We start from the raw sequence: 25,679 nt of genomic DNA, 5'->3' as shown, positions 1-25,679 counted from the left end.
CTGTGATCAAATACAGGTATATTGGGAGTGAAGTCTAAAAGGGCCGAAGGTCAACCTGGAAAATGGCTATCAGAGTTGGGATGCTTTGAATGTAAACCATTTCTGGGTAATGAAGAGACACAAACCTGTGATTTTTAAAGTTGTCAGAACCAACAGTATCATCTAATAACTTGTTACAAATGCAAATTTGGGGGCCCTGTCCTAAACCTAATGAACCAGAAACTCTGGGAGTGGTACAATTCTTAAGAAGTCCTCTAGTGGATTTTTTAAATTTAATTTTTAGTTGGAGGATAATTGCTTTCAATATTGCAATGGTTTCTGTCATATATCAGCGTGAATCAGCCATAGGTATACATATGTCTTCTCCCTCTTAAACCTCCCTCTGACCTCCCTCCCCACCCCACCTCTCTAGTTGTCACAGAGCATCAACTTTTAGTTTATGCACACCACCGGTCTAGGCTGAGGCTACTTGAATTGGTTGCTTACGTCGGATATAGGTGAAGTTCTTTGAATATGATCAAGATAATGAATTATGGGACAAAGGTGTTGGCTCAGTTAGTCCACCCAGATTTTGAAATCACTTAAGTCTTTGGAATGACAGGTGAAACTGACATCTCTTTTAAGGGTCAGGGTTTTCAAGGAATGTGTTAGAGTGACTAAAAAGTTGATGGATGGAAGTAGATGGCTTCAACCTTAGAGGAAGAGAGGTTGTTCCAGTAGCATAAACTAGTAATGGAGAAACAGCTTACTCTATACTTAACCACTCAGAGATGTTCATTCACTCACTCACTGGTATGAGGTGTCAGGAATACTGTGTTGCAAAAGCCTTTGCTGTTATTGAGGTGTAGGAAGTGTTAGAGAATAGTGAGGTCTCTACTACACGTGGACATCACCAGATGGTCAGTACCGAAATCAGATTGCTTATATTCTTTGCAGCCAGAGATGGAGAAGCTCTATACAGTCAGCAAAAACAAGACCAGGAGGTGACTATGGCTCAGATCATGAATTCCTTATTGCCAGATTCAGACTTAAATTGAAGAAAGTAGGGAAAACCATTAGACCATTCAGGTATGACCTAAATCAAATCCCTTACAATTATACAGTGGAAGTGACAAATAGATTCAAGGGATTAAATCCAATAGACAGAATGCCTGAAAAACTATGGACAGAAGTTCATGACATTGTACAGGAGGCAGGGATCAAGACCATCCCCAAGAAAAAAGAAATGCAAAAAGGCAAAATGGTTGTCTGAGGAGACCTTACAAATAACTGAGATAAGAAGAGAAGCTAAAGGCAAAGGAGAAAAGGAAAGATATACCCATCTGAATGCAGAGTTCCAAAGACTAGCAAGGAAGATAAGAAAGTCTTCTTCAGTGATCAGTGCAAAGAAATAGAGGAAAACAATAGAATGGGAAAGACTAGAGATCTCCTCAAGAAAATTAGAGATACCGAGGGAACATTTCATGCAAAGATGGGCACAGTAAAGGACAGAAATGGTATGGACTTAACAGAAGCAGAAGATATTAAGAAGAGATGGCAAGAATACACAGAAGAACTATACAAAAAAGATCTTCATGACCCAGATAACCACAATGGTGTGATCACTCACCTAGAGCCAGACATACTGGAATGAGAAGTCAAGTGGACCTTAGGAGGCATCACTACAAACAAAGCTAGTGGAGGTGATGGAATTCCAGTTGAGCTATTTCAAATCCTAAAAGATGATGCTGTGAAAGTGCTGCACTCAACATGCCAGCAAATTTGGAAGACTCAGCAGTGGCCACAGGACTGGGAAAGGTCAGTTTTTGTTTTTTTTTTTATTCCAATCTCAAAGGCAATACTAAAGAATGTTCAAACTACCACACAATTACACTCATTTCACATGCTAATAAAGTAATGCTCAAAATTCTCCAAGCTAGTCTTCAACAGTACATGAACCGTGAACTTTCAGATGTTCAAGCTGGTTTTAGAAAAGGCAGAGGAACCACAGATCAAATTGCCAACATCCGCCGGATCATCAAAAAAGCAAGAGAGTTCCAGAAAAACATCTCTTTCTGCTTTATTGACTATGCCAAAGCCTTTGACTGTGTGGATAACAACAAACTGTGGAAAATTCTGAAAGAGATGGGCATACCAGACCACCTGACCTGCCTCTTGAGAAACCTATATGCAGGTCAGGAAGCAACAGTTAGAACTGGACATGCAACAAGAGACTGGTTCCAAATAGGGAAAGGGGTATGTCAAGGCTGTATATTGTCACCCTGCTTATTTAACTTCTATGCAGAGTACATCATGATAAATGCTGGGCTGGAGGAAGCACAAGCTGAAATCAAGATTGCTGGGAGAAATATCAACAACTTCAGATAGGCAGATAATACCACCCTTATGGCAGAAAGTGAAGAACTAAAGAGCCTCTTGATGAAAGTGAAAGAGGAGAGTGAAAAAGTTGGCTTAAGCTCAACATTCAGAAAACGAAGATCATAGCATCTAGTCCCATCACTTCATGGGAAATAGATGCGGAAACAGTGGAAACAGTGACAGACTTTATTTTTCTGGGCTCCAAAATCACTGCAGATGGTGATTGCAGCCATGAAAGTAGAAGACACTTATTCCTTGGAAGAAAAGTTATGACCAACCTAGACAGCATATTAAAAAGCAGAGACATGGCCAACAAAGGTCCATCTAGTCAAGGCTATGGTTTTTCCAGTGGTCATGTACGAATGTGAGAGTTAGAGTATAAAGAAAGCTGAGCACTAAAGAATTGATGCCTTTGAACTGTGGTGTTGGAGAAGACTCTTGAGAGTCCCTTGGACTGCAAGGAGATCCAAGCAGTCCATCTTAAATGAAATCAGTCCTGAATATTCATTGGAAGGACTGATGCTGAAGCTGAAACTCCAATACTTTGGCCACCTGATGCAAAGAACTGACTCATTGGAAAAGACCCCCCCCCCGAAAAAAAAGGAAAAGACCCTGATGCTGGGAAAGATTGAGGGCAGGAGGAGAAGGGTACAACAGAAGATGAGATGGTTTGGATGGCATCACTGACTCAATGGACATGGGTTTGAGTAAACTCCGAGAGTTGGTGATGGACAGAGAGGCCTGGCATGCTGCAGTCTGTGGGGGTTGCAAAGAGTCAGACACGAACTGAACTGAAAGGAAGAGAGGCCGTTTAGAGAGAGCCAGGTTTAAGATATGGTGAAAAGATAGAAGGAGCATTCATTGAAGACACTGGAAAAAGGGAAGCTTAAAACATTTGTTTCTTAATTGTCTCACCGTTTTCTAGTCTTTGATCATTTTCATATCGTTTCATTTCCTGGTGTTCTTTTATATTTACCCTTCTATTCTCCTTGCCACCCTTGGCCCTTTTCCTTGGACTTTGTGCAGGCTGTAGACTGGTGCTGCTCTTTAATTTGTGGAGTTCAGAATTGTCTTTTATCTGGGGGCTGTCTATTTGTACTGTGGGGGGAATTAGGATGACAGTTTTTCAAAGATTATTAAGCCTCTGTAGACCTCATGTTTAGTCCATCTCAGATAGACTAACATAAACCTTTTATTTTAAATCACTTTGCTTACACACATAGCAAAATTTGTCCATGACTTTTAAGTTAGTAATGATGATAATGAGGAATTTTTTATTGGAATCCACAGACTGAGGAGCTTTTAATTTAGTTTAATCTTTTCCAATGAACTTTTGTTGTAGAATTTCTGCTACTAACATACTTGGACTTTAAGTAGTGAAATAAGCAAAAGGAGACAGTGTGGGTGTTCACATAGAATATATTGAATCATTATAGTTCTCAAGTGGTCATATGGGGATAGTGGAATCATGTGGCATGTTCTGTGTTGTGAGTACACAGATTGGAGTTGGAGAAGACAAGACTTTATGGAAAACTCAAAGCCCAAAGTTCTGTCCACATGACAACGTTCTCTAGATGCTATACCACATTAACTTGATATATGGTGGTTTTTGTCCCCTACAAGGTTAACTATTAATAGAAGGCGTAAGTCTACAACTGCAGTGTTAAGGGTTTTTTGGCAATTGGAGTCTAGAGATAATCACCACAGCCTCTCTTATACGTTGCTCAGGCATTTCACTGTGTATGTTCAAGCCGGTGTTTATAACACATTTTGATATCCTTTGATAAAATTTATGACTTTCATTTCTGTATTGGAATGTTTTTGAGCATTCTTACACCTGGAGATGGATACACACACGCACACATCTGATTTTAGTTGTATAAACAAGACCCTTTTAATTTTCTCTGTGGTTTCCTAACCAGGAAGTTTAGTTCATGGTTCATAAAGTGTAACATAAGCCATAACATTTAAGTGGTGAAGTATGCAATGACATTTAAACATTTTGCATTATATTTTCTACCTCCATCTCTAAGTTGGATCTTTGTTACTGGCCATTGTGTACTCTTTAGGAGCCAAGTTCTTTATTGCTTGAGGGCCTTTGCACCTATTCCTACATTCTAGTATTCTTTTCATCAAATCTTTACATGGTGAATTTCTTCTCATGTTTTAAGTTTTAGCTAAATGCCACCTCCTCAGACATTTTTCTCAGGCCATCCTAATCTCCTCTGTCGTATGATCCTATTTATTCCCTCATAGAAGTTATCATACTCGAGCTATTTTCCTGTTTAGTTATATGAATATATTTGCCTACTAGAATATAAATTACAAAAAATAACTATAAAAGAATATACAAAAAAGAAGCTATGTACTGAATAGAATGAATAGACATGGAGTGGTTGGCATTATCACTTACTTGCTGGAGATAAAATAGTAAATTAGAAAGATTAAGGGGATTTGCTTAAGATCTTACAGTCATTAAAGGAAAGAACTCAGACTTAAACCTGGAGATAGGGAGAAAAAATTGTTTTCTAGTAGTTCAGTTATTAGTACTTATTCATTCTGGTATTATCTATCCCGTCATTGCGACTATTGTGTCTAAATCATGTAGTTGTATTTTTGGATTTTCCTTAAAGTTAAACCTGTTTAACATTCTCAGAAAATTTAAAAAGTAATAATAATTGTAGTGATAATAGTAGTAGTAATAAAAATAATAATGACTGTCCATTCATTACCCTTAATGATAATGTCAGCTGCTTTATAGAGCTGTTGTGAGATTAACTAAAACAAGGTATGCAGAAGGTCCTAGACTAGGTAATTTTATGTTCTTTTTAAATATCAGTATTATTTTCTTCTCTATGTTCTTTCAATTTTCAGATATTTATTTATCTGAGCATTTATCATCTGTGTGATAGCACCAGTAACACCTTGGGCAAGCTATTTAACCTCTTGACTTCAGTTGCCTACATCCCATAACCTTGAGATAATAATAGTACTAAATGAGTTATGTATGTAAAACGCTTAAATACTGCCTGCCATGTAAATAGTTATAGCACTTTAAAATGTTGGTTATTATTATTGTCTTGCCCTGTGAAGAAACCTATAAAGCTTTGCTTTGTTTGTTTTTTTAAGACTTTTTTGATGTGGACCATTTTCAAAGTGTTTATTGAATTTGTTACAATACTACTTCTGTTTTATATTTTGGTTTTTTTGGCTGCAAGGCATGTGGGATCTTAGCTCTCTGACCAGGGGTTGAACTTGCACCTTCTGTATTAAACGGTTAAGTCTTAATCACTGGACTGTCAGGGAAGTCCAAAACTTTGCTTTCTGAAAGACATAAAATATTTGAATATTATACGTGACACTTCTCGAAGGTTATACTCAGTAATGTAGAAAATATAAAATATTTCTGTTTGTATATAAATGAGATAAAATTCAATCAGAATTCCCAGAAAAGTTTTAACAATTTAAACTGGTGAATACAATTCTAAGGACCTACCAGTTACTGAAACATTAAAAAAAAAAAAACCCAATGTGGTAATCAAGACAATATGGTGCTGGCAGAGAAGAAAGTGAAAAAACAAGTGAAATTATTTGAAATTAGAATTAGCTAATGAATGTAATATTAAAATGCAGAAATATCACTTTGCTGACAAAGGTCTTTCTAGTCAAAGCTATGGTTTTTCCAATAGTCATGTGTGGATGTTGAGTTGGACCATAAAGAAAGCTGAGCACCGAAGAATTGATGCTTTTGAACTGTGGTGTTGGAGAAGACTCTTGAGAGTCCCTTGGGCTGCAAGGAGGTTCAACCAGTCCATCCTAAAGGAAATCAGTCCTGAATATTCATTGGAAGGACTGATGCTGAAGCTGAAACTCCAATACTTTGGCCACCTGATGCGAAGAACTGACTCATTGGAAAAGACCCTGATGCTGGGAAAAATTGAAGGCAGGAGGAGAAGGGGATTACAGAGGATGAGATGGTTGGATGGCATCACCGACTCTATGGACATAAGTTTGAGCAAGCTCCAGGAGTTGGTGATGTACAGGGAAGCCTGGCGTGCTACAGTCTATGGGGTTGCAAGAGTCAGACGCAGCTGAGCATTACATTGAATGAATGAATGTAAGAATTCAATATTGGATCAGAAGACATTTCAAGTCTATGTAGAAGGAATGAGTTATGTAATAAATGGTCTTGGGACACTGCCATTCACTTGGAAGGAAGTCAGATTGCTACTTTGTACTTTACATTCAAAAATATTCCAACCTTACTGAAGATTTAAACATAAAACAAGAATAAAACATGAAACAGTGTCATCACATCCAACATTGATGTTGCAGTAACTCTGTTCAGATACGCCCCTCTTCCCTTCTTTCTCCTCTTGCTGCACAGCATACAGTAAGAACACAAAGATGACACTAGCACCATCACAAAAAGGAATTTGGAACTTGAGTCACTAGGTTAGAATGCAACAGTAGCCATGATAAGGCCATCATATGTTACTATCATGGCTGGACACTGATGATGAATTTGAATACCTAACATACAGCAAACAATGTATTGAGCAGTGTTTAAGGACTTTACACATTTTAGTTCATTTAGTTCTCACATGAGGTAGTATGCTTCTTATCCTCACTTTATGGGCAAGGACACCAAGGCCCAGAGAGGTTAAATAACTTGCCAAAGGTCACACAGTTGGCCAGTGGCAAAGCCAGGATATCATCGCAGTTAATCTGGCTCCAGAGTCTATACCCTTAACCACTTTGCTACACTGCTTATGTAGGAAACTAAAACATATAATGAAGAAGAAATCAGTAAAATTTGACAAGGATGACAGAGGTTACATCAGTGCAGCAAAACCCTGTCATGTAATTGCAAAGAGGAGAAAACCTAGTAGCATGAAGAAATAGATACATTGAGTGGACAGATATTGATGGAAATGGTCTAGTATTTACAAAGGCATTGTACAGATGATGATTGTTAGATGAAAACCCCATTTCACTCTTTTGCCCCTAAAGATGTATCAGATTGACTGTTTTTTTTTTTTTAATTACTTATTCTGTTTCTTTATAGCAAACCCATGTCAAAAATACGTTCTGTACATACACAAGAAAAATCTATGTATATTAGTTGGTGGTCTTTCCCTCCAGAGATCAAATCATACATCTCTTTACAATATAAGTACTTGTGATAAAAGACCAGAAAACACTCAGTAGACTCTTTAACATTCTCGTTGTGAATGATTCTGACACTGATTGGTTTTTATGCAGCTTGGTAACTGCTCACAGGCAAATGTTGAAGGGGCTTACAGGCAGTATTAATGATTTTAGGCGATGCAAAGACACTCAGATGTTTAAGTGGGGTGCTGCTCTGATTCTATTTGAGGTTTAGAGAAATCTATCCAAGTACCCTGAAGCATAGATTCCAGGGGGACACGAGTAGATAGAAGAGCCTTTAGGAGGCTGTTGTGAGAAACACAGTGGGAAGTGGTAACACTAACAGAATTGGACAAAATTGAGGTGTATTTTGGAAGCAAAGTCAACAGGACCTCTTGGTGAATTGGATGTAAAGAGCAGGGAGGAACCAAGAAAGACCTGTGCTGTTAGAACTTGGTTTATGATTGGTGGTTCCACTTATTAAGTAGAGGAACATGGAGGATGAGTTTATTTGAAGCCACTGGAGAACAGAGCAGTAGGAGAAATTTTCTAAATGATAATTCCCAGACTTAAGGTATCAGATCAGATCAGATCAGTCGCTCAGTCGTGTCCAACTCTTTGCGACCCCACGAATCGCAGCACGCCAGGCCTCCCTGTCCATCACCAACTCCCGGAGTTCACTCAGACTCACATCCATCGAGTCAGTGATGCCATCCAGCCATCTCATCCTCTGTCGTCCCCTTCTCAAAGGATATGAAAATTGAGTTGTATAGGTAATTGTTACTAAATTTGTATGGGAAAGTATAAGGAGATGCCTTTCTTTTTCAGTCTGTATTTTCTCTTGTGTAAGTTTATTGTTTTGGTTAATCTAAAAGTCTGTGTTTCTTTTCATAGGTAACCCAGGTTTTTCTGCCATGTATGTGCCATTTGCAAAGGCTTTGTATTCTGCAACAAAAAGACGCTTTCCAGTTTGGATTATCAGTCATGCTGGGCATGCCTTAGCCCCCAGAGGCAAGAAGATTCTTAAAAGCTCAGAAGGTATGTCTTCGTTAACATTTGCTTTCTTTTACGGTGAACGGGTGTTCATATTTCTAGAAAGCCTGCTGAGGTTAAGAGTTACACCAGTGGAAACCTCTGCTTGTGGCATTACACCCATGATGCCACATTCTGGTAATTTTAGGATTTGAGGGGTCATTTTAGTTATTCTGCAGGTAATTTTTTTAAAGTTTGGGCAAATTAAACAGTTTGTCTAGGACTTACCATCTCTGTTTACCAACTAGTAATCAACTATATATTTATCAGTCATGTACTGTAGTTGCAGGATTGTATTAAGAGGAATGGGGAAGTGTTACAAGACATGGTCCTTAGCCATGGTTCTTACTCTAGAGAAGCTCTCATTCCCACATTTGTAGAGTGACTAAGTGATATCCCCTGGCCTGTGATCATGTGGATACTTAAAGAGTAAACAAAGGAGAGAGTAAAAGAGTTGAGTAGAATTTGAATTTGAGGGGTGGAGGTGTGTGCAGAGGTGTAACAGGCAGAAGGATTAACATGGGGGCAGGAAGAGAGATTCAGTAGGTACTTGAGGGCTGAGCAGGGCCAGATTCGGAGGAGCCTTGAAAGCTGAGGGTAGAACTGTGTGGTAGATTGCTGGAAGCCTTAAATGGAGGAAGTAGATCAGAGAGCTACAAATTACCTGCTTTTAATTCATGAGTATTCTAGCACGTTCACTCTCTAAAAAAAAAAAAAAAAAATGACTAGAAACAAGATAAACAGTTTCTCTGTGGGCATTCCCTAAGGGTGTGTGTGCACTCCATCGTTGCGAACCCAGGGACTATATAGAGCAAGCCAGGCCTCTCTGGCCATGGAAATTTTCAGGCAGGAATACTGGAGTTGATAACCATTTCCTCCTCCAGGAGATCTTCCCCACCCAGGGATTGAACCCACATCTCCTGCATTGGCAGGCAGATTCTTTACCACTGAGCTACCTGGGAAGCCTATTCCTAAGGGCACCGCTTTGTTAATCTGAACTGGGAGAGAGGTGGCTCTGGCTTCATTGCCTAGTTTGCCCCTGTTTCTGGTATGCTTATTCTATGGTGTGAGCATCTTCTTGTACTTATCAAGCATCTAATGACAGAGGAAACCATGTGTGGTAGGGGAGGATGAAGGGATAGGTAATATGGGAACTCTCTGGGCTAATCTGCTTACATTTTCTACAACTCTAAACCATTCAAAAAATAAAATCTCTTAATAAAACAAATACTAGAGTTTTTTAATTATTTTAATATTTGCATTATACTTTTTTCATTGTATTAGTTCAACTCCCATAACAAAACCCATAAACTTAGGTAGCTTAAATAGCAGGAGTTTATTTTCTCATAGTCTGGAGACTGTAAGTCCAAAATTAGAATTTCAGCATAACTGTGGTCTAATGAGAGCCCTCTCCCTGGCTTTCAGGTGACCACCTTCTCTTTTTGTCCTCACATGACAGAGGGGCAGGGAGGGAGGGAGAGAGAGTGAGAGGAAGCATGAGAAAGCAAGAGTGAGAGCCAGCCAACAAGCTCTCTGGTATCTCTTCTAATAAGGCACCAATCCCTTTATGAGGGCCCCACCCTTGTAACCTCCTCTAACCCTAGTTACCTCCCAAAGTCCCCATTTCCAAATACCATCACACTGTGGGCATGCAGTTGTTCAGCACAAAAATTTTAAGGGACACAAATATTCAGTCTACACAGTCATGAATGGGAATGTTATGTATCCACGTATTAATTCAATCACAAGTATTGGTCAGGGTATGTATATAACATTATACCAGAGCAATAGCAGGACATAGAAATTATCTCTTAAAACATTTTTACTAAATATTTGTTCAAGTTTTAGTAGCTGCCCTTCAGTCCATCCTCAGAAGTATTACCTTATAGGTGTTAGAAACAGGCCCTTTGAAGTCTCACTCCTGTTGAGTAGCAAAGGATAAGTTTCTCTTATAAGTGGAAATTCTTTCCACATTCATGAACATTTGCAGGCATGCTAAATTGTTTTTATTTGCAGAAGTGGGTGACAGTTAAGAGGTCATTTCTATTTTTATCCATGTCCTATTTTTGGCTTTTAACTGATACATATGGTCAAGACACAAGGTAGTTATTGCAGAATTTGAGAAACAAAATTACTCTTGTGCATACAGAGTAGATACTCTGGTTCTGTAGTTAGTATGGGATTTGGTTCTCTTTTTCTTTATTCATAGATCAAACTATTCATGGGTCATCTCACTGTGAACATCACAACTCCCTGGCTCTTGACCTCTCCTCTGAATTCCTACATTTTGTAGTATAGATCAGCTTCCTGAAATGTTAGTCTTCCAGAATACTGTGTTAATTTTAAATTGACTTTAGCGTCAAGCTCTTCCCCATCCTGCTCCCCCCCCACACCCCCGCCCCACCACTACACTAGTTTATTTTATTTGTTCAAGAACCCATCTTGCAAGCATGGGCTTTGATTCTGGGAGTCCAGATTCCCATACTTAGGAAGAAAAAAGCAAACTGTGCTTCATGTACATGGGTGAAAACTAAAGGCACATGGTTAATCACACTGTAATTAAGTTTCTATAGCCTAGCAGCCAGAAGCCACAGGTCCTTTAGATCCTTCTGGATGCCCGAGAGGGTATCTGCACTTTTCCTGAGTCAGGCAACCTCTTCATCCTTCAGCTTCTGGTTGATAACACTGGTTAACTCCCGAGCGTTCAGGATACATGGAAGACTCAGGAACACTTCATTCTCAAAGCCATACATCCCTTCACAGTTGTTGACACTGGATGACTCCTGGATAGACTTTTCATCATGGATTCAATAAGATCAGCCACACTTAATCGAATAGCCCAGATGGTGTCGCCTTTGAGCTTGATGACTTATAGGCATTTTCAACCACCATCTTATGCACTTCCTTCCAATTTTCGCTGTGATTATCTGTTCCCATTTCTGGATTCAGTTCCTGGAGAGAAATGCCTGCCACATTCACTTCACTCCACACAACCACACTTGAGTCATCATGTTCTCCTAGAATCCATCCGTGGTGGCTTGGGATGAATGCGTTTTTTCAGCCATAAAATAGTGAAGTCTAGCAAAATCCAGATTACATCGACTGCCAAACACACAGTGCTTGGGTAATCCACTTAGTTTCCAGGTAACATATATGAGAATATCCACTGGGTTGGAACCACCAGTCAGGACTGTACTTGATGATCTGAGGAATGATGAACTTAAAGACATTAATGTTCCTTTGCAGCAGATTCAGATGACTCTCTCCCTCTTGCTGGCGAACTCCTGCAGTTACTGCCACAATCTTGAAATTGGCAGTGACAGAGTAATCTTTGTCTGCCACAGTTTTTGGTGTCTGAAGGAATAAGCTTCCGTGCTGCAAGTGCAGCATTTCTCCTTTGAGTTTATTTTCCAAAACACCCACGAGAGCAAGCTTATTAAAGACTTGCCCAGAGTGCTGATGCCACATGCAATACCGACTTGTCCAACACTCACTACAGTGATTTATTGTTTGGGACCGTTGCCTCTTCTTCTGCAACTGGTGGCAATCAGTTTTTCTTTAGGGAAAGAAAGTTCTTCAGATGGCTGTCAGGATTGCAGAAGAAAGTCAGAAGCCTGCATTTCCTAGGGTGCAGGATCGGCAAGGAAGGAGGAGGAGGCAGCCTTGGCTGCCTCTGAGCTTCCTCTACTATGATTCCAACTCTGTTTAAAAACAATTTTACTTATTTTGGCTGTGCTGGGGCTTCTTCATTGCTGCTCAGGCTTTTCTATAGTTGTGGTGCACGGGCTTCTTATTGTGGCAGGTTCTCTTATTGCAGACCACAGGCTCTAGGATACAAGGGCTCAGTAGTTGTAGCTCCCTGGCTCTAGAGCACAGGCTCAACAGTTGTGGCACACGAGCTTAGTTGCTCTGTGTCATGTGGGATCTTCTTGGATCAGGGATTGAACTGTATCTCACGCATTGGCAGGTGGATTCTTTACCACTGAGGCACCACGGAAGCCAGATGCCAACTCTTGAGAGTGCAATCTGAGATTTCCTTTTTCCTAATTCAATTTACTCACTAAATCTTTGAGTACTTGCCTTTGAGTATCTTTGAGCCTGTCTCTTTGCTAGCACTTACAGAAAAATACCTCTGTGCTTAATGTACTTTACATTGTTTAGTATTAGTATTATCTCACCACCCAGACTCCCTTTTTAAAGCATTACAAGTAAGATTACCCTTATCTTGGCTAATGTCCTCCTCTCTTCAAAAACAGTTTCCACACTCAGTAGTGATCAGGTCCTTGATAAGCAAGAACATCCAGACTGTTGCAGCTCTAAAGTTGCTCAGATTTCTTCCATTACCATTTTCATCTACTTTATATTTTTTATTTCCCTAATCATGTTCTGTTTAGAATGATAAATTTATAGATTAAGTGTAGTCCTTCTATAAATTCCTCCAAAAATTCTAATTGCATTTTTTTTCATAGGAACAGAAAAAAATCCTAAAATTTGTATGGAGCCACAAAAGACACCAAATAGGCAAAATAATCTGGAGGAAAAGGATTGAAGTTCAGGTTCAAAGTTAAAGTATCACACTCCCTGATTTCAAGCTATATTACAAAGCTAGTGATCAAAACAGTGTGGCGGTGTTATAAGAACAGAGAACCCAGGAAAAACCATGAATAAAGGCTCAACTAATCTTTGACAGGGGCACCAGGAATACACAATAGGAAAAGGATGGTATCTTCAATAAATGGTATTGGGAAAACTGGATATCCACATACAAAAGAATAAAAAGAGACTGTTTATATGCATAAACAGTCTATATGCATATTAAGTCATTACCTTGTACACTTTTAAAAACAGTAATGTTGTACAACCTAACTATATGCAAATTTTGTCAGTCATACTTCAGTAAAGCTGGAAAGAAAAAAAATAATTATTGAAGCTAGACCATGGATACATAGAGATCTATTATACTATTCTCTGGACTTGTGCACGTTTGAAAACTTCCACTCTTAAAAAAAAGAGTTTAAAGAAAGAAAAAGAAATATAGAATCTTAAAGCTGAAAGTGGGTGCTTATGCTCAGTAGCTCAGGTGTGCCGACTCTTTGTGACCCCATGGACTGTAACCCTCCAGGCTCCTCTGTTCGTGGGATTTTCTAGGCAAGAATACTGGAGTGGGTTGTCGTTTATACCTCTGGAGAATCTTCCTGACCCAGGGATCAAATCCACATCTCTTGAGTCTCCTGCATTGGCAGGCAGATTCTTTGCCATTGCACCACATGGGAAACCCCTAAAGCCAAAAGTATCATCATTAAATTCCATCTTAAACCCTTATTTTTCAAGGAAGGAAAGTAAGGCCTAACAGGGCTAAATGACCTTGTGTCAGTGAATGGTAGAATCCAGACAGGATGCCAGCACTGCTGATCCTGAGGCCAGTGCTTTAGTCCTGTGGTAGCTCATCCCAGGTGGCTGGTGCAGCGAATAGCCCTTCGTGGTCATAGATTGTATCTTGGTCTGCCATCCTTTTCCGCTGTGACTTGTAAGGGGGACTGGGTAAATGGAGTATTGATGAGATTATGCAACTCGGCAGATGCTTGCCTAAATCCCTCAAAATGCTATTTTTCATAGTGTCTTTCTCTTTTTACATGTATGTGTGTATATATTTTTCTGTGAATGCGGTTTACTTGCGAGCCTTTTACACTTTGCTTAAATACTAGGGTATGCTTTGAAAGGCAAGTAACTATGGATTACCTAGCAATGAGAGATTTTGTGAAGTGAAATTGAATATATAGATTTCATTGCCTTGATTAAAAACATCTATTTCCACAACTATCACCTTCAAATGTGACTGAAAGTGAATCAAATGTGTGGTATACACTTGCTTTACCTTGAAATAGTTTAAAAGATACGTATTTCATTGTTCTAAGTTATTTCTTCATACGTACTCAAAGAAAGTTGGGGGTTTATTACAACAGTTTTTCCTGTCAGGAAATTTATGTTTGCTTAAAATGTGCTTTGACTATCTTTGTGTTGTGTTGGAACACAGAGGTGTTAAAAGAATTCTTGGGAAACAGGCTTGCTTTACATACTAAATCTCGAAAAGCTGCCAACTGGCCTGTTATCTTAAGTCCAGAACGAGAAGAGATAACCACGGACAGGAGGAGATAGGAAGTAGTGAAAATACCTCATAGTACACTTCTTTCATGGTGTTGAAATTTAATGATGATTAGCTAGTGTGTTATATTCCTACATTCAGACCTCAGTGAGAAATACCATCATAATAGAAACTCTGTACTGAATTACCTATTGAGAAGAGTCCCAGCTCAGCCATCATAATAAGCCCTTAAGTCATACTTGAAGACAAAGACATTGAACAGAACATGAGTAGCAACTTTGAAAGTTGAAAATAGACTCAAAGAATAACCTTCCATCGATGGCTCTCAATCTTTGGCAGTTATCAGAATCACTTGGAGGATTTATTGGAACACAGATTACTGGGTGCCACCTCCTAAGCTGTTGATTCAGTGTATGTGGGGTGGGACCTGAGAATCTTCCACATTTCTAACGAACTCCTAAGTACTATCTGTCCTGGTACCACATTTTCAGAAGTCCTGCCATAGATCTTCACCAGTAAAGATGTCTTGGTGGGGAAAACCAGTAGAAAGTATCTGTTGTTATGTTTGAATTTCCTTAGCTTATGCTGCTTGTGTGCTCTTGGAGTTAATGACAGTAATTAGAGCCTGGGTCCTTTGCTACTAATGAGAACAGTGCCATCTAGAGGCATTAGCCCAAAGGGCCACCACAGGGCCAAAGGAAACTGGTTTCTAGAGGAGGGTGAAAGGGCAGTTCATCCATCCTCAAGGATTTCTCAACAGCCTACTAGGTTATTGTGTGTGGTGCTACAGATGTATACGAAGAAATGAGAATGCCGCCTTTTAGTGAATTTCCACCCATGTTGTGAGTACCCCAAAAGTTCTATAAAGGGCAGATGGGGGTCTGAGCTTCACCAGTGGCCCCCCACCCCACCCCCCCGCCCCACATTCAACCAGAGCAGTTGTGCTTTCATCCGTTTTACGTACTGGAGGCTGTATTTGTAAACGCACGCTACAGTCGATTGATTTGGACAGATATATTATTCATCATCCAAGATTATTGTTCTAAAGTACAGGTTTTCTGACATGCAAAATATGGTGTGAAAAATACATAACTACTGAGAGAAAAGACATAAGCTCTAACCACACATCAAATGTTGAAAGTATGTTTTGCTTCATATTAGCACATGTTAAAATTATGAACAGTTGGAAATAATATTCTAGTTGCGCCACATTATCACAGTCATAAATTGAGTATAATTGGGAGAACAGATGTTCACCAATGTCAGAAGGAGGTGATTCAAGGGGGAAAAAAGTGTGAAAAGAAAATTTGAGGAATTAGGAGTATAAACTCTTTCTGGCTTTGATTTAGTATGGAGTCAACTTACTTGATGGCAGATTCATTATCAACTATTTTAAGTCATTTGTTCAAAACGTGTAACATAAAAGCTAGAAATCATGGGTTAGTTTCACCTGATAAAACATGAACTAAAAAAATTACACAGTCTTTCAACGAATGATGAATTTGGGCGATGTTTATCCAGAGAATCATTAAACCACTCCCATTCTAGCACCCAAAACTGAAAGAAACAGAAAAACCAGTAGGCCTTCTCTTGCCAGAACTGATTGGCAGAGGAACATGGAGGTTAGAGGGAACGACTACAAGGCAGGGACAGTCAGTCAAGTCTCAGGGCTCACAAGAAATAAACAAGTGAGTCAGTGGTAGAAAGAGGCAGAAAACCAAAGGGTAGAGCAAGAAGAAATGTTGAGAATCAAGCAAATTGTTAGATTCTCGTGGAAGACAGAAGAAAGCAGCAGACAGGAGCAGGGAGCCCAGCATTGTAGCTGAGGTCCTGTAACACAGATGGTGCCTTTGTCCTTCCCTTTGAGGTCCCTGGGTCTCTCCTCACTGCTTATACAGTGGAGTCCAGACTCCTGGGTGATGTTCAGGGTTCTACTTGATCTAGTCTCAACCTTCCTTTCTAGCCTTATACGTTCTACCTTTCCCATAACCACAAACAGACATAGAACTCATCGTGGTGTCCAAAATTATACTCACACTTTTATGCCTTTGTGTTATACTATCATGAATTTAGAGTGAATTTCATTTCTCTTTTTAGTTATGTATAGATAATGCTAAGCAACACATGATATTGTTTTGTGTGTTTTTTACAGCATGACCTAAAGAGCAAGCTGTACATTCATCTTGCTTAAAGTATTCTTTAAAATATGAAGTGCTGTTTTTAGCCCTTAATCTCCATGTGTAAACTGTTTAATTTAATTAAAGTTATCCTTAAGGTGTAGATTTGGAGTAATGATGGGCGCAGGATAGGAGACTTCACTGGTTGAGAAAATTCTGGTATAAGATTTAGAGAGTTTCTGTCTGCAGGCTCAGTCCTAGCAGAAGGCTCATGTAGCACTAATCTTTGGGCTTGTTAGTTCTGTGGTCATTGGTGACTTGTAAATACTGTTTGTGTGACAATATATAGTAAAACATATGCGTTTAGATTCAGTGTGTATCAAGATAAATATGTATGTGGGTGTGTTGTTAAAATATGTATTGTTAAATTTAGACCATTGTGATAGTGTTCAAATGTGTAGTTAAAATTAGTTATAGTAGTGTGAATATAATAAATGTATTTTCCAGGTATCTCTCTTGGTTTACGTGGAGAAAGGCATAGTACTTTTTATGTACTGTGAAAACATGGCAACATTTCTTTTCACTTTTTATAAATTCAAGAGGGTGTTACTTTCCTATTGTGATCCAATAAAACTCTATTTTCTTAAGGAAATGCTTGAGCTATACTTACTTCAATATTTTGTAATGGTATTTTCATCTATTTCTGTTTCCTCTTATTAGACTATGAGCTCCTTGAAGACAAGGGAATGTATTGTATTTACATCTGTGTTTTCAGTATTTCATGGGCCCATTAGTCACTGTTTTCTGTCAGAATAGTCAATTTAGTTCACATGAAATGAAAGAAAATAATAGTTACCAGTGTACCTGAAGATATACAATGTCAATTTTGATCCAAAATTGACAGAATTTTAGTAACTGGATCAATCAGTTTGAACAAATAGATGAAAAGTAAAGGTGAAGTATTGATATTACTTAATTTCTCAAAGAACAGATTTTACATACCTTTTGAAATAAACTCTATAATCAGTAAATGAGCTATGAAGTGGATTTCATTGAGATGGGTCTAAGAAAGAGGCTCAGGTTCTAAAAGGGAGTTGTCAATATCCTATTCAGGGCCATATATTGATAAAGAATTAGTAAATTGGATATAGTTCAGTTCACTTGCTCAGTCGTATCCAGCTGTTTGTGACCCCATGGACTGCAGCACGCCAGGCCTCTCTGTCCATCACCAACTCCCAGAGTTTACTCAAACTCATGTCCATTGAGTTGGTGATGCCATCCAACCATCTCATCCTCAGTCGTCCCCTTCTCCTCCCGCCTTCAATCTTTCCCAGCATCAGGGTCGTTTCCAATGAGTCATTCTTCACATCAGGTGGCCAAAGTATTGGAGTTTCAGCTTCAGCATCAGTCCTTCCAATGAATATTCAGGACTGATTTCCTTTAAGATGGACTGGTTGGATCTCTTTGCAGTCCACGGGACTTTCAAGAGTCTTCTCCAACACCACAGTTCAAAAGCATCAATTCATCGGTGCTCAGCTTTCTTTATAGTCCAACTCTCACATCCATACGTGACTACTGGAAAAACCATAGATTTGACTAGACAGACCTTTGTTGGCAAAGTAATGTCTCTGCTTTTCTTTCTTTTTTTTTTTTTTGTCTCTGCTCTTCAATATGCTGTCTAGGTTGGTCATCACTTTTCTTCCAAGGAATAAGCATCTTTTAATTTCATGGCTGCAGTCACCACCTGCAGTGATTTTGGAGCCCCCCAAAATAGTCTGTCATTGTTTCCATTGTTTCCCCATCTATTTGCCATGAAGTGATGGGACCAGATGCCATGTTTTCTGAATGTTGAGTTTTAAGCCAACTTTTTCACTCTCCTCATTCACTTTCATCAAGAGGCTCTTTAGTTCTTCACTTTCCTCCATAAGGGTGGTATCATCTGCATATCTGAGGTTGTTGATATTTCTCCTGGCAATCTTGATTCCAGCTTGTGCTTCATCCAGTCCAGCGTTTCTCATGATGTACTCTGCTTATTAATTAAATAAGCAGGGTGACAATATACAGCCTTGACATACTCCTTTTCCTATTTGGACCCAGTCTGTTGTTCCATGTCCAGTTCAAACTGTTGCTTCCTAACCTGCCTTCAGATTTCTCAGGTGGTAGGTCAGGTGGTCTGGTATTCCCATCTCTTTCAGAATTTTCCACAGTTAATTGTGATCCACACAGTCAAAGGCTTTGGCATAGTCAATAAAGCAGAAAGAGATGCTTTTCTGGAACTCTGTTGCTTTTTCAATGACCCAGCGGATGTTGGCAATTTGATCTCTGGTTCCTCTGCCTTTTCTAAACCCAGCTTGAACATCTGGAAGTTCATGGTTCACATACTGTTGAAGCCTTCCTTAGAGTATTTTGAGCATTAGTTTGCTAGCGTGTGAGATGAGTGCAGTTGTGCAGTAGTTTGAGCATTCTCTGGCATTGCCTTTCTTTGGGATTGGAATGAAAACTGACCTTTTCCAGTTCTGTGGCCGCTGCTGAGTTTTGCAAATTTGCTGGCATATTGAGTGCAGCACATTCACAGCATCATCTTTTAGGATTTGAAATAGCTCCACTGGAATTCCATCACTTCCACTAGCTTTGTTCATAATGATGCTTCCTAAGGCCCACTTGACTTCGCATTCCAGGATGTCTGGCTGTAGGTGAGTGATCCCATCCATTAATTCAGGCAATCTTCGGTTTAGAAACAGTTTGTTCCAAATATACTTAGTTGACTGTAACTTGGAGGACATTTTCCATATAATAAGAATGCTATAAATCATTTCCATGTTATCCTGATTTTTGATACAATTGGAATGTGATTTTTTTGCAGTGTTTTATGGAGAGTAAGCTAATGATTCCTGGAATTTTTTCAGAGTATATTAGTAATAGAGAAAGTATACAGTCAAGTATATAGATACTCTTTTAGCTTTTAGTTTTTGCTAGTAAAGTAATATCCAGAGGGCACATTGAAATTTTTTATTATTGATTGTTTATTTATACAAAGTACTTTCCCCATTAATCTCATTACTTCAGAAAACACTAAATGGTGTGTTTATCTTGCCAATCTACTGAGCAATTCCCAGAGTTAAAGACAGACTTACCTCTGATCATTACTGAAATATTCATTTCAGTAATGATTTGAATTATAATCATCCTTAAATACAGAGAAGGCAATGGCAACCCACTCCAGTACTCTTGCCTGGAAGATCCCATGGACAGAGGAGCCTGGTAGGCTGCAGTCCATGGGGTCGCTAAGAGTTGGACACGACTGAGTGACTTCACTTTCACTTTTCACTTTCCTGCATTGGAGAAGGAAATGACAACCCACTCCAGTGTTCTTGCCTGGAGAATCCCAGGGATGGGGGAGCCTGGTGGGCTGCCGTCTATGGGGTCGCCTAGAGTCGGACACGACTGATGCGACTTAGCAGCAGCAGCGGCATCCTTAAATATGTTATAGAGCCTTATTTCTAGGATCAATGAAGTTTTTAAATGTATATTATATTTAGCTCATTTTCTTTCTCTTTGCTCTAACCATGTAAATGTTTTTGGTGTCTATTTGAGGGAGGCCTTAAATAACAGGAATTGGAATGATAGCAATTGTAAGTTTCATTTCTGAAATAGTTTATGCCAGGCCCTTCCTCTGTACTTTAAAGTGTTATGCAAGCAACATTCCTCAGAGGCTAAAACTGCTATCTCCTGTTTATATGTAAAGAGACTTCAGCCAGAGGTTGAAGGATTTGCATGAGTCACTTAGTGAGGGGCTTAGCTGGAATTTAGAACCAGATTTATCTTGTCTCTGGTGCTCCTGATCTTTGTACTATACTATACTGTCCCAATGAAAGGACAACTTCAACATTTTCAAAAGTTGTCTATTTTGAAAAATAAAGAACTTGGATCGCACATATTATAGGTATTTGTTTTGGGGTATCAGAACAATGTGATCACTCCTGGGTAGAGTGATCAGAGAAAATTTATGAGCATAGTGAGTGTAAAGAACTCAAATAGAATATTAACTAAATCAAAATTTGGATTTGGAGACATCAGAGGCCCTATGAAAATCGAATTCTGTCTCTTCCCAATTCTGTTTTATGTTGAACTTCCTTGTTAAATGGAGAATGAATTCTAGACTGACCTGGAAAGAAGGATCAGAGCAGAACTCGGGTCACCGAGGAAATCGCCTATTTCCATAGTACCGCTGAAATAGGGAACTAAGCCTCACTGATCCAGCAAAAGGCTTTTCAGTAACTGTATGCCAGGCATTGTAGAAAAAGATAAGCAAGACATGAATAGTACAGCAGTAGTAAGTTAGGAATCATGAGGTGAGACAGACATGGGATGTTGCGGAAACTGAAAGAAGGAGGGCTACTTTACTCCTCATGGACTGAACCATAAAAAGGCTTCTCAGAGGATGTAACACTGGTTGAGAGTTTGAGGGATAAAAAGGAGTTAACTAGATTAAGCGGGCGCTGAGCACTGAAGGAAGAAAAACCAGCATGTACAGATGAAACTGAAGAGCAGTTCTTCAAAATGAGTTTTAGATACTTATATTATAGTTTGCATCAGTACCTTATAGGAGTCATGAAGGCAAGAACTTTAGTATTCCAATGATTCAAATTTTAGAAAGCTATTGACTACCTTGTGAAATTTTGAAATAGTCTACACCCTGTCATTGAGGTTAAAACCCTGATACATGTTCATTCAGTTCAGTTCAGTTCAGTTCAGTCACTCAGTCGTGCCCAACTCTTTGTGACCCCATGGACTGCAGCACGCCAGGCCTCCCTGTCCATCACCAACTCCCGGAGTTTACCCAAATTCATGTCCATTGAGTCGCTGATGCCATCCAACCATTTCATCCTCTGTCGTCCCCTTCTCCTCCTGCCCTCAATTACATGTTCATAGGGAAAACCTATTGAAGTTTTCTCTGTTCATAGAGTATCAGAGCTGGCAGCATGCTCTGAGGTTGTCTAGTCAGTTCATATTTTCATTCAACAATGATATTTACTGGGTGCTATTCACAGAGGACACAGAAATGAAAGATGGACCTTGCCTTCAAGGAGCTCATCGTCTAAAGGAGGAAATGAAAAGACAGTTATGCAAGTATAATAAAATGCTAAATAAGAAGGGGATACGAGTTAAACACAAAGGAAGGCTCATTCACTTTTCCTAAAAATTAGCTAGATAAAATTTTGATTAGATCTTGAAGAATAGAAGACCCCTCTTCCTTGTGAAAGGAAGAAAGAATGTTTTGGGTCAGGACTGTGCTGGTTAAAAGGAACAGTTTGAAACATTTCTACTTAAATGTTTCAGTCTTGATTTCTCTAAACAAACAAAGATTATCAAAGCAGTGTCATAGATTTTCTTGGCTGTCTACTAGTCATATAACTGAGCCTAACCAGTGGTTTTCAATGTGTGGTCCTGGGACCAGCAGTATCAGCATTTTCTGGAAATTTAGAAATGCAAAATTTCCAGCTCCAGCCCAGACCCACTGAATCAGAGTCTGGTGATGGGGCCTAGCAATTCGTGTTTTAACAAGTCTTCCAGAGGATCCTGACGCATGCTAAAATTTGAAAACCATTGGCCTAAACTACAACAGTTCAGGGAATAATTGAGAGTCATGGGCTTCAAGGACAGAGACCTGCTTTTGAATCTCACTGATCCCATTTCATAGCTGTGTAACTGCCAATCTATTTCCTAACATCTGAGCTTTGGTATTTTCTTCTGTAAAATGAAGATAAGAATATTCCTTTCGAGGGTTGTTGTGAAGATTGATAGATACAATTTAAGTAAAACACCAACATTGTGGCTTGCACATGGTAGGCTTTCAATAAATGATAGCTACTACTATTAGTATTGTTTTTTCTTTTTTTTTCATTAAGATATTTTCCCTGGTGAAATGATTGCTTTCATTTACTGAATGAAGAGTACTTACATATTTCCTTTTAGATCCAAATGCTGAAGAAATTAAGGACATCTATGGAGTCCGTGGTCAAGTAGAACACAAATTAGCTTTCCTGAGAACTCAAGTGCCAAAGGAAATGAAGCTTGTGGTCATTGGCCATTCCATAGGCTCCTATTTTTCCCTTGAGATTCTGAAGCACGCACCTGAGCTCCCAGTAAGTATGCCTCCAAAGGTGACTGTCGGTACTTATTGTGCGCTTGCACAAGTCCTCTCAAATGTCCTTTGCACTTTTGTCTCTTCTTTAATTGATAAGTAGAACACAGAGAGGGATCCTTGGTGGCTACCTTTACCCTATCTCTGTAGTACTGTGGGCCTGTGTTGAATGTATGTTCATACCTTTCCCACCGTGTTTCAAAAATAATGCTGAACGAGGTAGGAATTTTCTGACTAAATGCCTGTGTTTTAAAAAATTAAAGCGTAGTAAATTCATAAAACTAAGATCATGGCATCTGGTCCCATGACTTTGTGGCAAGTAAAAGGGGGAAAAGTGGAAACAGTGACAGATTTTATTTCCTTGAGCTCCAGAATCACTGAAGATCGTGACTGCGGCCATGAAATTAAAAGACACTTGCTCCTTGGAAGGTAAACTGTGACAAACCTAGACAGCATATTAAAAGGCAGAGACATAACTTTGCTGACAAAGGTTCATATAGTCAAAGCTATGGTTTTTCCAGTAGTCATGTACAAATGTGAGTTGGATCATAAAGAATGCCGAAGGATTGATGGTTTCGAATCGTGGTGCTGGAGAGACTTGAGAGTCTCATGGACTGCAGGGAGATCAAATCAGTCAATCCTAAAGGAAATCAACCTGAATATTCATTGAAAAGACAGAAGCTGAAGCTCAAATACTTTGGCCACCTGATGCAAAGAGCCGACTCATTGGAAAAGACCCTGATGTTGGGAAAGACTGAGGGCAGGAGGAAAAGGGGGTGAGGATGAGATGACTTGGATGGGGATGAGATGGTTGAGATGGGATCACTGACTCAGTGGACATGAGTTTGAGCAAACTCCAGGAAACAGTGAAGGACAGGGAAGCCTGGTGTGCTGCAGTCCATGGGGTTGCAAAGAGTCGGACATAACTGAACAGCTGAACAACAGATAGTTAATTTATAATATTTTAGTTGAGCAAATGTCTGTTAAACTAGGGTGACCTGGAGTTTTTAAGTTACGTATAACCTGCTGTTGTTCATAAAGGATTATTTAAAGGCAGTCACCAACTAAGACTGAGGCAAGAATCTTGTCTAGGAAGAGAATTGTATAAGTATTCATTTTTGCTCTTGTTTAGTCACTAAGTCATGTTCGACTCTTTGCGACCCCATGGACTGCAACACACCAGGCTTCCCTGTCTTTTACTATCTCCTGGAGTTTGCTCAGATTCATGTCCAGTAAATTCTCATATCTCCTCTCAAAAGGAGGAAGATTTATCATCATCCTTGTTGACAGGAAAACAGCTATGCTTAAGGAACACTAGATCGTTATTTAGTCCTAAGTCTGCATCCTTATCTGCTTTGTAGCTTGGCAGCCTTTTTGAGATACTCATTCATAAATACTTACTGCGTGCCACTATGCACCAGATAATAAGTGAGACACTGGAGACATAAAGACCTGTTTAAAGTGCCAGGAAAGCTAGCGAACTATAAAACACTTCGAAACAAAACAAAACCTCATACCTTTACTGACATATACCATTAAAATGATGCATTAAATGCGATTCACAACATAAATTATTTCCTCATTCAACAAACTTACATATTCAGCACTTGCCATGTAACAGGCCTCATGCTGCATTTTGATGACATCCCAGTGAATAAAATAGTCTGTGAGGCCAAGAGAGCCTGAAGCCTAATGGAAAACACAGACTAACCCATAGGTGTGGTACCTACTGTCTTATGTGAATAGAGAGCGTGTGGGAGCATGAAGGAGTGCTATTTAACCTGGTAATCTGAAGGCAAGACAGGAATGATTCTTTCCTGGGACCTCCCTAGCCTGGGAGATTTTCACTCCATGTGATAAAACATCCTCAGTGGTGTCTCAGTTCAGTTCAGTTCAGTCACTCGGTGGTGTCCGACTCTTTGCAACCCCATGAACGGCAGCACGCCAGGCCTGCCTGTCCATCACTAACTGCCGGAGTCCACCCAAACCCATGTCCATTGAGTCAGTGATGCCATCCAACCATCTCATCCTCTGTCATCCCCTTCTCCTCCTGCTTTCAATCTTCCCAGCAGCAGGGTCTTTTCAAATGAGTCAGCTCTTTGCATCAGGTGGCCAAAGGATTGGAGTTTCAGCTTCAACATCAGTCCTTCCAATGAACACCCAGGACTGATCTCCTTTAGTCTCAGCGCTCACTAGAAATTTGCTCCTTTTCCCACCAGCTTAACACACTTAACTTCTTACTTATGATTGCCATTGGGAAAATTACAACTGTAACCGCCTGGGGTATGGTGTTTCATACCAAATGGGGGCTGTTAATTTCTCACATTGGGTATAAGAAAGTATGTATTTCATCTTAAGTGTGAATTCAATCAATTCTAGATCACATTCCACTTACTGTATTGCTTCTACTCTATTTTCCCCCCCTAGATAAGGCATTTCAATCAGAAAGCAGGCTCCCCCCCCCCTTTTTTTTTTTTTTTTAGCATTTAGCATGGCTTCTCATCTCTGTTATGCCTCTGAAGCTCCTCTGGTACCATTTTATGAGGCTACTGTTTTCATAATATCCAGTCCGAGCCCTTAGCAGTTCTCTTTGCACGGTTGCTACAACTCCTTGCTCTGGAAACAAGACACCTAGGTTCAGACAGTTGCTGTCGTACTTTGCTTGTGTGACCTTGCGCAAGTTACTGAGTCTCCCTGTACCTTTGTTTCCTCATCTGTAAAAGGGGGATAATAATGTGTTCTTCAAAGGACTTTTGTGAGAAATTATATAAAG

General features: G+C 39.5%; 1 protein-coding gene and 1 pseudogene across 5 annotated transcripts in view; one reads left to right on the top strand and one right to left on the bottom strand.

Annotated features, from left to right (window-relative positions):
* LDAH (lipid droplet associated hydrolase) overlaps positions 1–25,679 on the top strand; it is an 88,524-nt gene that overhangs the window by 7,105 nt on the left and 55,740 nt on the right. For all 5 annotated transcript variants that reach the window (XR_011466009.1, XM_070379170.1, XM_070379172.1 and 2 more), the window contains exons 3-4: positions 8,404–8,547; positions 22,738–22,907. Coding sequence is in view for 4 of the 5 variants with exons in the window: in XM_070379170.1 (XP_070235271.1) it covers positions 8,404–8,547; positions 22,738–22,907 (314 nt within the window). In the remaining variant the exon portion in view is untranslated. The remainder of the gene's footprint in view (positions 1–8,403; positions 8,548–22,737; positions 22,908–25,679) is intronic.
* On the bottom strand, positions 11,109–12,100 carry LOC102278434 (L-lactate dehydrogenase B chain pseudogene; annotated as a pseudogene).

The sequence above is a fragment of the Bos mutus genome, chromosome 11 (assembly GCF_027580195.1).
Source record: "Bos mutus isolate GX-2022 chromosome 11, NWIPB_WYAK_1.1, whole genome shotgun sequence".
Classification (NCBI taxonomy): domain Eukaryota; kingdom Metazoa; phylum Chordata; class Mammalia; order Artiodactyla; family Bovidae; genus Bos; species Bos mutus.
This window is presented reverse-complemented; position numbering and strand designations above follow the sequence as displayed.